Source organism: Calonectris borealis, chromosome 3 (assembly GCF_964195595.1).
Source record: "Calonectris borealis chromosome 3, bCalBor7.hap1.2, whole genome shotgun sequence".
NCBI lineage: Eukaryota > Metazoa > Chordata > Aves > Procellariiformes > Procellariidae > Calonectris > Calonectris borealis.
In genome coordinates this window covers 89,914,595-89,928,762 of record NC_134314.1, presented here as the reverse complement: position 1 = coordinate 89,928,762, position 14,168 = coordinate 89,914,595, and the positions used below count along the sequence as shown (strand labels likewise).

Below are 14,168 nucleotides of genomic sequence, written 5' to 3'. Positions count from 1 at the left end.
TAATAGCTCTGTGTAGTTTGACTTGCATACCTGCAAGCAAGAATGTACATGCTTCAGTTTCTTAATCCAGTTAAGTGAATGACAACTAAGTGATGTCAGCGTCTGTCAAGTTCAGTGATGGCTTTTGCAGTAATTTTACTTATTAATTGTTTGTGTTAAACGGTATTTCCATTCACTGCCATCAAACTCTCATCATGCGGGGAAATAACGCTTGACCTATCTTCTTGGTGCTGCTCTTTTTGCCTTTGCCTACCTGAACAAAATAGTTGTGATCTCTCTGAATTACAGCCTTTTTCTTCTTACTAAGTATCGTCCATATCATTAAGCTAGTTCCATTATCCTCCTTTTAAACCCTTTCAATAATGCCAAATCTTTTTTGAGCTGAGGTAAGAAGACCTGAACGAGCTTCTAGACGAAGATGTGTAGGTATTTTTACAGCAGTGTCACTTCATTGAGTCTAGTGTGCGGATTGATTAATCAGTGAAAAAATGAGCTATCGCTGTTGCTTTGCTGATTGCCATTTCGCACGGCAGTGTTTTCAGTCACCGTATGCGGGGTGACATCTGAAGTTGTATGCCTTTTAGAAGAGCAGTGTAGAAATTGCAAAAATGACTGGGATGGGAGATAACGTTGCAGACAACAGGATGCCATATCCTTGTTTCTTCAGGAAATTAATTTGAAAAATAACATTTTATGTTGGCATTTAAAAAAAAAAAAAGCCAAAAGAAACACAAAAAGCATGGGTTTTTATCATTGAGATTTTTGTACCTTTGGAAAAAGAGCAGTGCAGAGGCTAAACTTCATCCTCTCTGCTGGTACAAACTCAGTTTGTAATTTAAAGTAATAGTTTTGACGAGGGAAGTCTCCTGTTTTGAAGATTTAACTGGTTTTAATGTAAATGCTTTTATTTCTTTTCATAGAGAGCTAAAGTTCTGGCCACATCTGCTTCTGGTTTTCCTGGGTTTACTCCACAGTCTATTCTCAGATCCAGCCTTCGCACCACACCCCTAGCAACTCCCTCTGCATCTCCAGGACGATCAGTTACTCCTCCGCTACGAGCAAAGGAACCTAGGATATCTTTCAGGGAAGAGAATGTGAATGCAAAATGGACTGTTGGGGTAAGCTGGGATGTAGTTAGTGATTTTTACAGTTAAGTCTTTATAGTCTGTGATTTGATTTAGATTTTTTTAAAGTTTGCCAAAACTCCTTCAATTGAGAATTGGAATTGCAAATCAGAATGGCAGACTTGAATTTGGTCAAAAAAGGTTATGTTAGACCTTCTGTAACACCACGTGCCTGCAGGAACATATTCATAATAAATGCTAGTGACCTTGATGGTTTTTACTCAAGTGTTGTTAGGAGCTGTGGTGATTGTTCCAAATTGTCCAGCTTCCCGCTATACCTTTTCAAATGGTGGTATGGCAGGAAGGTAAGGGCTACAGATGGAGCCAGTTGTTTGGGTTTGTAAGCTTTGTGAATTAAACATCTTTGAAAGCAACAAAAGTCATGAGCTGCATTTACTTTCAGTCTCTCTTTTCGCAAGGCTGTGTTTATTTAAATGATGGCAAAAATAGACTCCTGATGAAGAGAGCTGTACTGTTGTCTGTTCTGTAGCCCTAAAGTTCTCGGTTTTGCTTCTTGCCTTGCACCAGGGGTAGCATTTGTATAGCTGCCAAATGACGTTGGTCCATCTGAAAGTTGCTCCCTTTTGTTCTGTCAGTTGGATTCCCCGATTCAGCTCATCATGCAGTTGCCAAAATAACATACCAAAATCAGGGGCAGAACAGGGGCATGTGCTAGGATCTACATGTATGAGCTTTCCAGACAGGTACTAACAAATTGTCGTACTCTGTTTTTATTATACCTGTTATAAAGAGCTACTCAACTGTAACAAGAGGGTCTCTCTCCTATATGAAGTGCTTACTAATAATGCAGTGTGGCCAGATTCATTTACTTGTTCCATGCTACGGGCATAGTGAACACTAAAATATTTTAGTAGTGCGTACAAGTTGAAAAGGCAAGCATAAAAAAAAGAGAAATCTTGAGTTATGGTTTTAGGTGTGCAAAGCTCCCTCTTCTTGGAAACACAGTGGCAAAACCAATGAATAGCCTTGAGGTGACAGTATAAGCAAGCACTTACAAGACTCACTTCATCTTAATTCTCCAAGGTCGTGGAAACACCATAGGCAGTCAAAAGTATGATTAATTTTTACACGCAGCTTTAAAAGCTAAAATAGTGCTAGAATGAGAATTAATTTTGGAGCATCTTTAAGGTGACACTTGTAAAAGTTACATATATCGGTATATATTTGTTCTTTTTTTTTTGTCTTGCTTTGACAAAGAGCATATGCATGTTATTGATTGTGAACTTTTTTTTTTTAAAAAAAAAAAGGTAACAGAAGATGATAAAGCGCTGTCTGGAGCTTCATTTGAGCATCATCATGGAGTGGTGGAAGATGCTTGGTCTGAAAGTAGAGATGAAACAACTCTGTTTACTCTGAGCAATCCTGAGGATGATCGTGCTGAAATGGAAGAGTCTTCCGAAATGGAAGAGTTTGGAGATGGTTTGGAGAAAATGGATGTCAGCAAAGAAAACAGTAACTTCTCTGCCAGGTCAGACCAAACTACTTTGGAGTATCATGATGCAAAATCACCTGGCGATTTTGAAGATGATGTTATCTTCATAGCTGCTAAAGCAGCTAATTCTTCCACCGAAGAAACTGCCAATTTTCAAGAATCAGAGAAGGAAGAAGACAGTGAAGTGGTTGAAGATAAACCTTTCCAGATGGAACAGCCAGATTCATCAGAACTAAGAAAAGAAGCTGGTGTGTTTCATCCTATGATAACCTAAGTTTCTGAATTTTTCAAATGTCTTCAAAATGTTAAAGTACTGATGAGTGCAACAGTTAACGGTGAACGTTCACAAGTGTCCTAGGCACTTCCTTGTCGTAGGCTTTTAAAATTGCCACTGTGTTTTGAGTCCTTTTTTTAGGTACCGTAGACATTATGAATGTATACTCCTTTTGGCTGGCATTTCTTGCATATAACTGCATTTGAGAGGCAGCAGTGATTTGTGGGAGTTTTGAGAGGGATACAAGTTGAAAACTTAGGCTTCTGGTTATGTTTTAGGGGTATTTGTATAGGCTGCAGGTTTTTTACAGCAAGTTTAGTGTATGGCTGCTTTGACTAGGTAGTTTGTTTTCTTTTTTTTTTTTTTGTTCTCCTTTTTCTTTTTGTTTTTTTTAACCACCTCATTAGTGCTCAGTTAAATAGTTTTCTTCTGGAAGTGAGTCTGCTTGTGTATCTGCTTCTCGTTACAGCTATGCTTGCTCATTTTGGTGGCTCAACAGCTTATGCAGCCTTTTCCAAACCTTTCAGTTGGTCTTTGGTAATTCAGCTCAATTCAACTCATTCAAGCCAGTCCATCTGCTGAGGATGTGTTCATATGAGCAAGTCTGCTGGCAGATTAGAAGAGAGGTAGCTCACTAGCTGGTGAGCAGTGATGAAGAGCTGGGAATGAAAGTAGTGCAGGAACAGGGAGAAGATGTGCAAAGACAGATACAGTCAGTATTTGACAAACAGAGCTCAGTCCGTTCAACTCTCTCTAAGAAAAGTTTGCTATTCCTGGGACACGTATGGAAGTGTCGGAGTTCTGTGTCTGAGGTCTTGAAAGCATTCAAGTGAGTGTGTACTCCAGTATCAGTGCATCATATGCATCCTGATTCAGCCCTAAGTCTGAAATGCTCCTGGAGAGTGATTGTTGCTACTGAAGTTCCTCAGCTCCTTTTCTTTTTAAATAACAGGAGTGCCCAGATAGGGACTGCATGTACATGGGTAAAAGGGATTCTCCAGATCTGAGTGTTTCTAGTAAAATAGGTTAAAACATTTGCCTGTCGTGTTTCAGATGTCTTGGTTTTGGACAAGAAATCAAAGGTGCTCTTCATTAAAAATAATTATAAAGTCTTAATCATTAAAGAATAACCTTATAAAGAAACTTTGTCACTGCTGGGCTATGGTACAAACAGTTCTGTACAATTTCCAGTACTCTGGAAGCATTAGAGGGCAGTCAGTATAGCTCTTGTTTGGCCAGAGCTAGCAAAATTATCCCAGTCGTGCATACTGTCTGCAAAGGTAATTGCTGGATCTGGAGGAAGCAGACAGTAGAAACAATGAAGGAGGATGTTTCTAAAATTGAACCTGTTGAGATAAAAACAGGTTAGCAAGCAGTTGTGTTTCGACACCACCAGTCGATCATTAGAGAAAAGAACAAGAAAAGACCTTAGATGCATTCTTGTAGAAGACGAGAAATGGAGTCAAGAAAGGAAAGAAGTATTGCTGGAATGAGATAAATATCCAAAGAGAAATAAGAAAACTTACTACTCAGTTTTAAGAAGGAGGGATGTTTTCTGAAGTTTTTATGTATTAGGTCAGTAACATATCAAGTTTAGTTTGTAAACAGAGTATCAATAGTCATTTTGTTTTCTGAAATTATGCATCAGATTTCTCATTTTACTGGAAAGAAGAATTCAGACATTCTGTGCATTTGAAGTCTTGGTAGCATTATTTTGTTAGATCGCTATCCTAGATGAAATGCGTAAAGGCTCACTTTACAATCATATGAGCGTTTTACAAGAAAAGTGCAACAGGCAAGTCATCCATCTGTCTATTTTTGTAGGGTTTGTGGAAGAATCAAACGCTAAATGTCTTACCCTTCCTGAGGATGGTAAATTGGTGTTTAAAGCTGCTGAGGCTGCTACTTTTGGGACTGCAAGCGAAGGGTAAGTTTAGAAAATAGATACATCCTTGGGTTCACACAATATGTAACTGCTGGCTTTCCTGTGTTTGAAAACTATGATTCTGACCTGGTATTGGTTCTTTCCTGTGGTTTTATATATAACGGCTTTTCTATTCCTTTCTGTCTGTGAACAGAACTAATTTGGCATGAATGTAAGTCACATGGACTGGCTGTCAGTTTAAGCCTTTTTTTCTCAAATCATTGCAGACCCCAAAGTATGGTGACAAAGACTTCATTCAACAGACTATACAAATCTTTTTACAGTTTGAGGGTTACTAAGCAGATACTGTGAACATAAGCCCTGCTTTTCTCTGGAAATTGTGTAGCTAAAAATTACACCTGAGACTCCTGTGATGTTAGTGGGTTTATTTTGGGGTTTGAATACTTTCTGGCAGTATTTTATACACTTAATTTCTATTTTCTGTGTGTGCTCAATTAGCATCTATTTGTTTATGGAAAGGGAAGCAGTTTTCTCACCAGATACTTTAAAAGCTGCAACTGCTTGGTGATAAAGACAGAATGTTAGCAATGAAATAACCCTTAATTTCAAGTGGTAACTTACACTGGTACAACCTTCTGTTCGGTTTGTTCTAAACCTCCAATATAGCAGTTGCACTCTTTCTGCAGAAGGCAAATAATGTATTATTCTTTAACACAACTCTGTTATGTTATTATCTAGTGTTAGATAGCTGGGAAGAATGTTAAGTACCTGATTCATTGCATAAAATGAGTCACAAATTGAATGTAGGTATGTTGGTAAAGGAATTTCTAATTTTTCTTAATTTTTTCTGTTTTGAACTTGAAGATTTTACAGTGAGAAAGTAATTTGTAAAGCTCTTTGATGTTTGTTTTGAAGCTTTATGATGAATTTCTCTTTTTCTGTTCATGAAGTGAAACAAACCACCAGGAGTCCAAAATGTCGTCTGCATCAGAAGAAAAAACCATACCACTTGCAACAAATCCACAGCTTTCTGAATCCCCGGAGGCAGACAGTGAATGTATGTATGTGCTGGTTTTGCCTCGGATAGAGTTAGTTTTCTTCACAGTAGCTGGTATGGGGCTGTGTTTTGGATTTGGAGATGTTATGTGAGTTAAGGTAGCTGAACTCCTGAAGTAAAATGTGTAGTTTGCCATACTGCTATAGGTGTCTCAGATTGAAGTAGTACTAGCATGTTACTGCTAGTAACTAGCTACTTCATTAGACTGTAGAGGGAATAACCTCCTCAAAGGAAGTCTATGTAGAAAATGCGTAGTGAATGTTGCTGTTCTTGATAAAGATCTTGAGAAATTAGGAAGAGAGATCAGTATTTATTTTAATGTTGTACACCACTACTAATTTGTGTGCCATGGGATCTGCTGTTTGAGTTATTCTTTTAAAAGATGATGCATCCTCGGTATTCAGGCTGTGAAGAATAACTAGCTATCAGTGTGCTTTTCCAGCCGCCCTTTCCTCTGTTGTATTTTTTCTCTATGGACTTTCCAGCTGATTTTCCCCTTCCTCTTTGTTTTTTTTTTTAAATTTTAGATATTTTTTATTATTATTTTAATTTTTTTTTTATTATTGTATTGTTGGCTCCTGCTCTCTCTGTTACTTCCTGTTGCTTAAACCTGCGTCATTTATATAGCAGTTAAGTTAAAATTATATCAATCTCTTCCAGCTGTGATAAGTATCCTTGACAGTGAGAATGTGGTCAGTACTCATTCAGAAAATCACCTTGAGGGAAAGCATATGGATTTACCTAAAGAACGTAACCTAGAAGCAGCTGAAGTTGAAGAAAATGTTCCTTTTCCGCAGGAAGAAATAACTGTTTCTAACAGTCTTCCTAAAACTGTGGAGATTAATGTAAGTAAACTATTTTCCCATTTTCTACAAAATAGAAAGAAAAAACTTTGCAAATTGAGGGTAGTCCTGTCTTACTGACAATTAGAAGGCACACAAAAACATCTCGGTTTCTTTAGCTGGTTAACACAAGTTAAAACCTCATTACATAAGGGCAGATATGTTTTTATCCTATGCATTTTCTGTACCTATAACACAGAATAGAACCTGTCAAGACTTGGACCTTTGAGAGGTGGTGTAGTGCAAAAAAAATACCTGAACTACTTTATAAAATTAACCATGCATTCATTTGGTTTACTAAACTTAAACATTTCTTATTTGACTTAAAAAAGAAATAGTTTTAATGTTAAAGACAATAAGAAAAGTTGGGGAGTGCAGCTTTCTGATACTGGGGGCCATTTACCAAATGACAAAATGATGTGGGAACCAAACTCGTTTTTAGAATGATTCAGGTGCTTAGATCCTTTACTGTTTGTTCCTTATTAACATAAACAGAATTCCCAGTAATGAGTTAATTTCAGTGTCAAGATATTTCCAGCTACTTAAAACTCTTGTTTGTTTGTTTTTGTAAAAACACAGGGTTTTTTAACATATAACTTTGTAAAATACGAATTTTAAAAGATTGTTCATATGGACTGAAAATTAGAACTAGAGATTCTCCGGTTGTCCCAGGTTTTTCCCCATTGTTCTTACTTTTCCTGGGGCTGATGACTTTTTTGGGTTCATTGTGGATGTCCTCTAAGTACCGTATAGAGTATACTGTTCATTTCCTGTAGGACCATACTCACAGGAATTAATAATAATTAGAGTGAAATACAAACTGAAAGGTAGGTGTACCACAAATGGATTGGTCTTAAGTCACAGAAGATGCTTTTCAGTGTCCCAGATTTCAGGTGAAGTTAAATAGGCAGCCACTTACTTAGCTTGTTTCAGCATTGTCATCACTGTACATCACTGTACATCAATGCTGTAGAGAAGATGATTATAGACTTGGGAATGCATTAATCACTTATGGGAGAAAATTTGTGATGGGAAGAAGGGAGCAGGTACCTGAGATGGTCACAAAGCTTCTGCAGTCATTCATGTAGCAGTACAGTGAAGGTTTTTCTGCTTTCGTTATAACTGGTTCTTACTGATTTATAGGTAAACGTCTGGTTTTGGCTCATCTGCCTTTACTGAATTTAGGACAAACAACTTACTGCTTTCTTGTTCGTAGATTTGTAAGCATGAAAGGAGAGTTTATGCAGACTAGTATTTCTTGAATTTAGTTTTGAAGCATGGCGTGTTGCTATAATATGATGCTTTAGCAACTTTTGACAATGCAGGAGGCAAGAAAATAAGCAGATCCTATGGAGACTCCTGTTGAGTGGCTTCTTCCTTCTACCATTGTTGGCTAGCACTATAATTTAAGAGGGTTGGGCAAAGGTCTTCACACAGTGATTAAATTGTCTTGACCATCTGAGTCACTTGACGTACGTAACAGATACCCCTTTTGTTCTCAACATAGAAGCTTGAATATCTCATGTGAATCTAGAAGGAAAGAATAATTGCTCAGTGCAGGGCACTACAACACATGAGATGGAGGTATTTGGAATATGTGTGTTGTCTCATGCAATCCAAGTGATTCCTTAAAGCGCAGTGTTGAGTTGTCAGATGTGATACCTGGCCAGTTTGACTAAGTGTTGCGGTCACAACTATCACGACTGAAACTTTAAACTTCGGGGACATAATTGTTTTTTACTGTGTTAGATGCAGAGTCGGTCACTCTGTGTGGATTAGTCAGTCCAGAAAGTACTGCAATGTGATGATTCCTGCCAGTTGTGTGTACAGCTCGTATTGGAAAACTGCTCACTTTGTTCACGGGTGGTGGCAAATTGTTAGTCATGAACAGAAATACCAGAAATGGAGCATGTGATTGCATAAACTGAATCCTCTGTTCTCTGTCCCTTAAATGCATAAACTTCTATCTGTAGTAGAGAGTACATTGTATGTTTCTAACTTTACATTCAGTGGTGATCTGAAAGGAAAAGCAGCATTTCACTGTCCTCAGGTTCATCTAGCTCAGTTTGAAGTTAGTCTGTTTGGTAATTAATAACGCCTTAACAGACATTTTTTAACTTTAGGTTATTGAAGATGGTGCAGTTAAGGCACAAACCTCAGAAGAAGCACCCGAAACATCACCGTACAGTAGTGAACTACATCCATCAGGCCATCTTCAATACAGCTATGATGCAATAGAGCAACAGTTTGCATGTGATTTGCCTGATAATAACAATGGTGAATGTGATGCAGCTGAGGGAGATGGAGAGCTTTTTATATCTCAGAGTAATTTTACTTTAGTCTTGGAAGGAGAAGAAGGTGAAGTGGAGATGGGAGACCCTACGTTAGCAGATGCTTCCAAAGCGGCTGGCACAACAACAGAGGAAAAACCCGTGAACAGTTTAGGAAGTACTGAAAACCAAGAACATGTTACAAACTCAGTGTCCACTGTAACTAGTGATCAGGAATCTCAAAATATTGCAGAGACGCTCCCATATGTGCCTGAACCCATTAAGGTAGCTATTGCTGAGAACTTACTGGATGTAATCAAGGACACAAGAAGTAAAGAATTTACATCTGAAGTTGTAGAGCAATCTATTCATGAAACCATAGGTAAAAAGGTAACTAGATTCCCGAAGGCAAAAGCTCCCTTAACAACTGTGCCAGAAGGCGTGGAAGATGAAACCAGCATACATCAAGTAGAGTACGTCATCACTCCTCGAACACGCGCAAGGGGGCAACTGAGTAGAAGCCCAAGTATTCCATCAGCAGGCCATCAGCAACTACTGAAGACGGACAAACCAGTTCTGTTAGGACTGTCTCCTAGGAGAAGTACCAGGCGAACAAAAGAAACATCTGCGACTTCTAGTCTTCAAACAGAAGAAAATGCTCCAGATGAGCAAATACCTGTCATGCCTGTTACTCCTAGGAGAGGTAGGAAGCCTAAACCGACTCATTTAGAAAAAGTAGAAAGCAGCCGTTCTGATGGACAAACATTGTCCGTCAGTACGCAGTCCATAGCCGTTACTCCAAGAAGAGGATTAAGGAGAGCAAAGGAAGCTGCATCTGAACTCTTGGAAGAGGCTGCTGAGGAAACGTCTCTTGCCGAAAGTAGCATTATTGCTTCTGCTACTTCCAAAAGAACTAGAGGAGGAAAAAGTTCAGCAGGAGATGAAGAAACTGGCCAGATTGACACTGCTCATAAGATAAAAACAGCAGTCAGTCCCAGCAGAAGTGCAAGAAAACTGAAAAGCATTAATTTACAGTTTACTGAAAATATTGTCAAGGACCAAGAGGTTCAGCCTAGTGACCAACTCCTTTTACCTGTGCCAGGTAAAAGAGGCAGAAGAAGAAAGACGAGTTCATCAGAAGTTTCAGAAAATTCTGACCTTGATCTGTCTAAATCATCGCTTCCTCAAACCGAATTTAAACTTCCTGTCACTCCTAGAAGAAGTGCTAGGAAGGGGGCACAAAATCTCCGGGCAGACACAGAATCTATTTCTGCTCAGGAAGACGTACCTTCAGGTGGGAAAGTGGAAATCCTTGGTACTCCTAGGAGACGAACAAGAAGAGTTCCACATGCTAAACCAGAAAAAACAGATACTCATGAGCAAACACCTGGGCAGCCAAATGAGGAATCAACCATACCCAGGACTATGGTGAGGACAGGGCGTCGGGGCAGAAAGAGGCAATCAATATTGGAGGAGAGCACAGGGGAGGAGGCCTTCCCCCAAGGACCTGATGGCAGTCCTTTGCTGCTTGAAGACATAAACCCATCAGGACGTGATGAAACATCAAGAACTTTAACAGATCGTATTGCAAGAACGAGATCCCGCAAAACTGCCATGCATCAGAAACTGTCTGTTGAGGAAAATGAGTCTTTCCTTTTCTCTCCTCCTCTCACAAAGATGACAAAGAAATTTAAAGGTAGGTGCATTGTGTTCATACACAAAATAGGGCATATTGCTGTTTTGTAAGCTACGTTAAACAGACTGCAAGGATGGCTTTAAGCATAGTAAAGAGTGTAACCATGCGAAATAAAAAATTTGGAAAGAGGCAATGCTTTTTTTTTTCCTGAACTCTACATTACTGGCTGGCTAGTTGTGGTGGAACCACAGATGAGGAGGGTGATCCGAGTAGAGTGAAATGAAATTTAATCTGAATTTTTGTCATGAGCTTAATTTCTATCCATTTCGAAAACTGGAGGGTATCTGTTAATATGTGATAGCCATCCCTTCCCCCCAGCGGAGAAATAAAGGAGACATGCTTCCAAATTCTGTTCAGTTTTTAACTTAAAATGAGCTGCATCTTGCCACAAACTACACAGTGGTTTAATTACGTGATTGTTTTTAGTGGGCATATACTTTGTTAGTGAAGTTACTGCACATAAGGTTTTTTTTAATAGACCACGTGATAATAATTTATTTTTGAGATGTGTAAGGACAGTTGATGCCGCTTGAGCATAATATCTTTGATTATGTAAGTGCAGGTAAAATTACTACACTGGCTTATTCTTGTTTCACAATTTACTGTAAAAGAATGGATCCCAAGAGACAGTTACTAGGGGAAAAATACCTCCACACTGAGTGTTTATAAACCTGATTGGACCTTTTATTTCAGGAAGCTATTGTGCTCTTGATTATCAGCTGTAATTTAACATCACTGTCCTTTATGTATAATGTACATGCATGTTAACAATACATTGTCATTTTAGCTGGAAAAGCAGACCATCCTGTGCAGCTTAAGGATTTAGACCCGGACTTGTCTTCTCAATTTGTCTTTTCACCCCCTCTTTTGAGGTCAAGGAGAAAAAATGTATCTAGCATTTCCCGAATTGTGAAAGAACCAGTAAGTAAAAACTCTAGTTGTCTCATGTTCTTGATTTTTGCTCGAGGCTTTAAATTAATCAGCTAACTGATAATCAATGATAACGATAACTTCCTTCATGAAAACTAGCTACAAAATTCAATTTTGAATTTATGTAAGTCAAGAATTAATAAGTATTGCTTTGCCTTTAACAAAAGGCACCATGGCTTTCTTTAAATTTACTTGGTGTGTAATCTGTTAATTTCAGAATTGGAACGTTTAGGATGGTACAATAATTTGAGATGGATGGTTTGTTTTTGCGGAGAGAAATTGTAATGCTTTTGGAAGTAACTTTGTGATGACTTCTTCATAAAAGAAACATTCATTTGTATTCTGTGGAAGTGTAAGAACTTGTGCATGAGTAAGGTTTTTGTCACCTTAACATAGGAGCTTCCAACTAAAGAGGAAGAGGATACCAAATCCGTAGAGTCTGTGGGAAAGCAAAAATTGAAGAGAGGTAGAACTGCAAAATCAAAAGTGAAGAAAGCAAGCAAGTATGAAATTCTTTTTGAACGCTTATTCGCATTCCTTTATTGTGGTAGTGATTCAGCTGTTAGCCACTTAACTTCCTCTTCCTCGCTTGGCTGTGCAGTTCTGCTCTGACTTTTCGAGCCTGTCCAGCTTGCAGGTCTAATAGGCACCTTTTTCCCCACTTAACGGTTTAGTTTTCTAATGGAAACAGAAGAGGGAGGGGATAGAAAAGGGAAGTGGATACTACTCTTTGCAATGATGGCGCGCTCTTATATTGTCTTATTCCACCTTATGAAACCACACGCTTGTGGCCTTTAGTTCCCCATACAAGGCAGGAGGGGGTCAGACAATGAGTAAAGAGAACTTGTTTCTGGACATATTTTCTGGTTCCTTCTGGAAAACTGTTTGAGGACATTTGCCTCTGAAAAGCTGGGGTGGGGGGGCTCTAAAAGCTCATATGAATAGTGACTGAGAGTGCTTGGGATAGTCTGGTAAGGAATGAAAGCAAAAGGAAGCTTACTTGGGATCAAGGCTTTTCTGCCTTGATCCCATCTTCAAAGCAGCCCATAAATAATTCTTTGGCATTGATTTTGTAATTCCACAGGGTTTTTTCCCTCTACTTAATACTGTTGGTAATAAAAAATCAATTTGATACTTCTCTTTTTTTTCAGAACTACAAGAAAAGAAGGTTCTTGGTCACCTCCACCAGTGGAAATAAAATTCATCTCTCCTTTCGGAAGTCCAGTGGATGGAACAAAAAGCAAACAGAAAGAAACCACAGACACGGCAGAGAAGACTCTACGAAAGAACAAAAAAAGACTGTCTAATTTTCCAAAGCCAGTTGTGCGCCGGAAGATGCTGTAACTGTTTTTTAGGTTTATAATGTACACCACTGTTTGTAAAGTCATCAAAATTGTGTGGATTAGTAAAAAGAAAAAAAAAACATCTAATTTGGAAGAGATAATTTATATAAATTATTGTAAAATTTCATAAACAAATGGTCTTCAATAAGTAACTCCATATGGAGTGTGATTTCCTCAGTCAATGCAGTTTTCTATTTTATATTAAGACTTCATACATTTATATAATATGTAAATACAGCTTATTTTAGGAATGTTAAATAAAAATGTATACTTCACAATGTGCTTACTGTCTGATAGCTTTTTGAGGGAATAGTGGGTTGAAATTTTAATGTTGGTTTGCAAGAGTTGCTGACCCTCAAAAGTGAGGCCAAAAGCTTTTTAAGCTTTTTAAAAGTTTGCTTAGCGCTCCTATAACAAGTAAACATTTAAAACATGCTAGTTTGAATTTTATAAATGATGTTTGACCTTCTGGCACAAAAAATTGGGCTCACAATACAAAGTGGTAATTCCTTACATTCGCGGTTAAGCTGTACTGTATTGAAGTCAGAATGTAAACAATTGTATTTTAAGCTGTGCAATATTTTTTTGTATTTGTCTTAAACTTTGGCAAAGCTGCTCTTTAGTTCATAAAACTAGATCACACCTCAGATGTTTCACTATTTTTTACAATTTGTTGTCAGCAAATAATTAACTGTATAGAGGGTGTGATGGTTACAATAGCATATCAAATTTAAAGGGATATTACCCACATACTTTGAAATTTGAGCCAAAATTATTTTCATAAGGTTAATAGGGATGCTACTGTAATTGAAATAACTATTGTCTGTAAACATATTTTTGCAATATTTGAAGCCTGCATATCACAGCACTGAAAACCTGATGGTAAAGCTAACATGATAGTCTGAAAAAGGTACAAAAATGTACAGAATTCTTAGTTACAAACCATATTTTTGAATAATTATTTCATTAGTAATCTTGGGTTATGGAGTAAATGTCCCTATAAAGCTTCAATTTGTAAAAATAAATTCAAAAAACTATTCTTTTAAAAGCAGACATGGAAGTACTATTTTGATGTGCAGTCTTTTAGACAATGGATTATTTTTATGTATGTTAATTTATATATGGATGCAACTTTGCAGGCTACAGAATGGTGGAACCTGACATTAAACTTTTCAATTAGTAAAAACTACTATAGTTACTCTAAGAAATAATTTATTGGTTAACTAATACCTTGTACAATATGGATGAATGTATTAATAACAGACTAAGCTTGTAAAAGAAGTTTCTTCTGGGG

General features: G+C 37.8%; 1 protein-coding gene across 3 annotated transcripts in view; it reads left to right on the top strand.

Annotated features, from left to right (window-relative positions):
* The window catches only part of LOC142080713 (protein ELYS-like), a 50,337-nt gene extending 36,274 nt beyond the window's left edge, over positions 1–14,063 (top strand). For all 3 annotated transcript variants that reach the window (XM_075146596.1, XM_075146593.1, XM_075146594.1), the window contains exons 28-36: positions 921–1,118; positions 2,393–2,825; positions 4,676–4,778; positions 5,687–5,793; positions 6,454–6,638; positions 8,759–10,601; positions 11,389–11,522; positions 11,928–12,034; positions 12,683–14,063. In XM_075146596.1, coding sequence (XP_075002697.1) covers positions 921–1,118; positions 2,393–2,825; positions 4,676–4,778; positions 5,687–5,793; positions 6,454–6,638; positions 8,759–10,601; positions 11,389–11,522; positions 11,928–12,034; positions 12,683–12,875 — 3,303 coding nt within the window. In that variant the 3' untranslated portion in view covers positions 12,876–14,063. The remainder of the gene's footprint in view (positions 1–920; positions 1,119–2,392; positions 2,826–4,675; positions 4,779–5,686; positions 5,794–6,453; positions 6,639–8,758; positions 10,602–11,388; positions 11,523–11,927; positions 12,035–12,682) is intronic.
* The last annotated feature ends 105 nt before the right edge of the window (positions 14,064–14,168 follow it).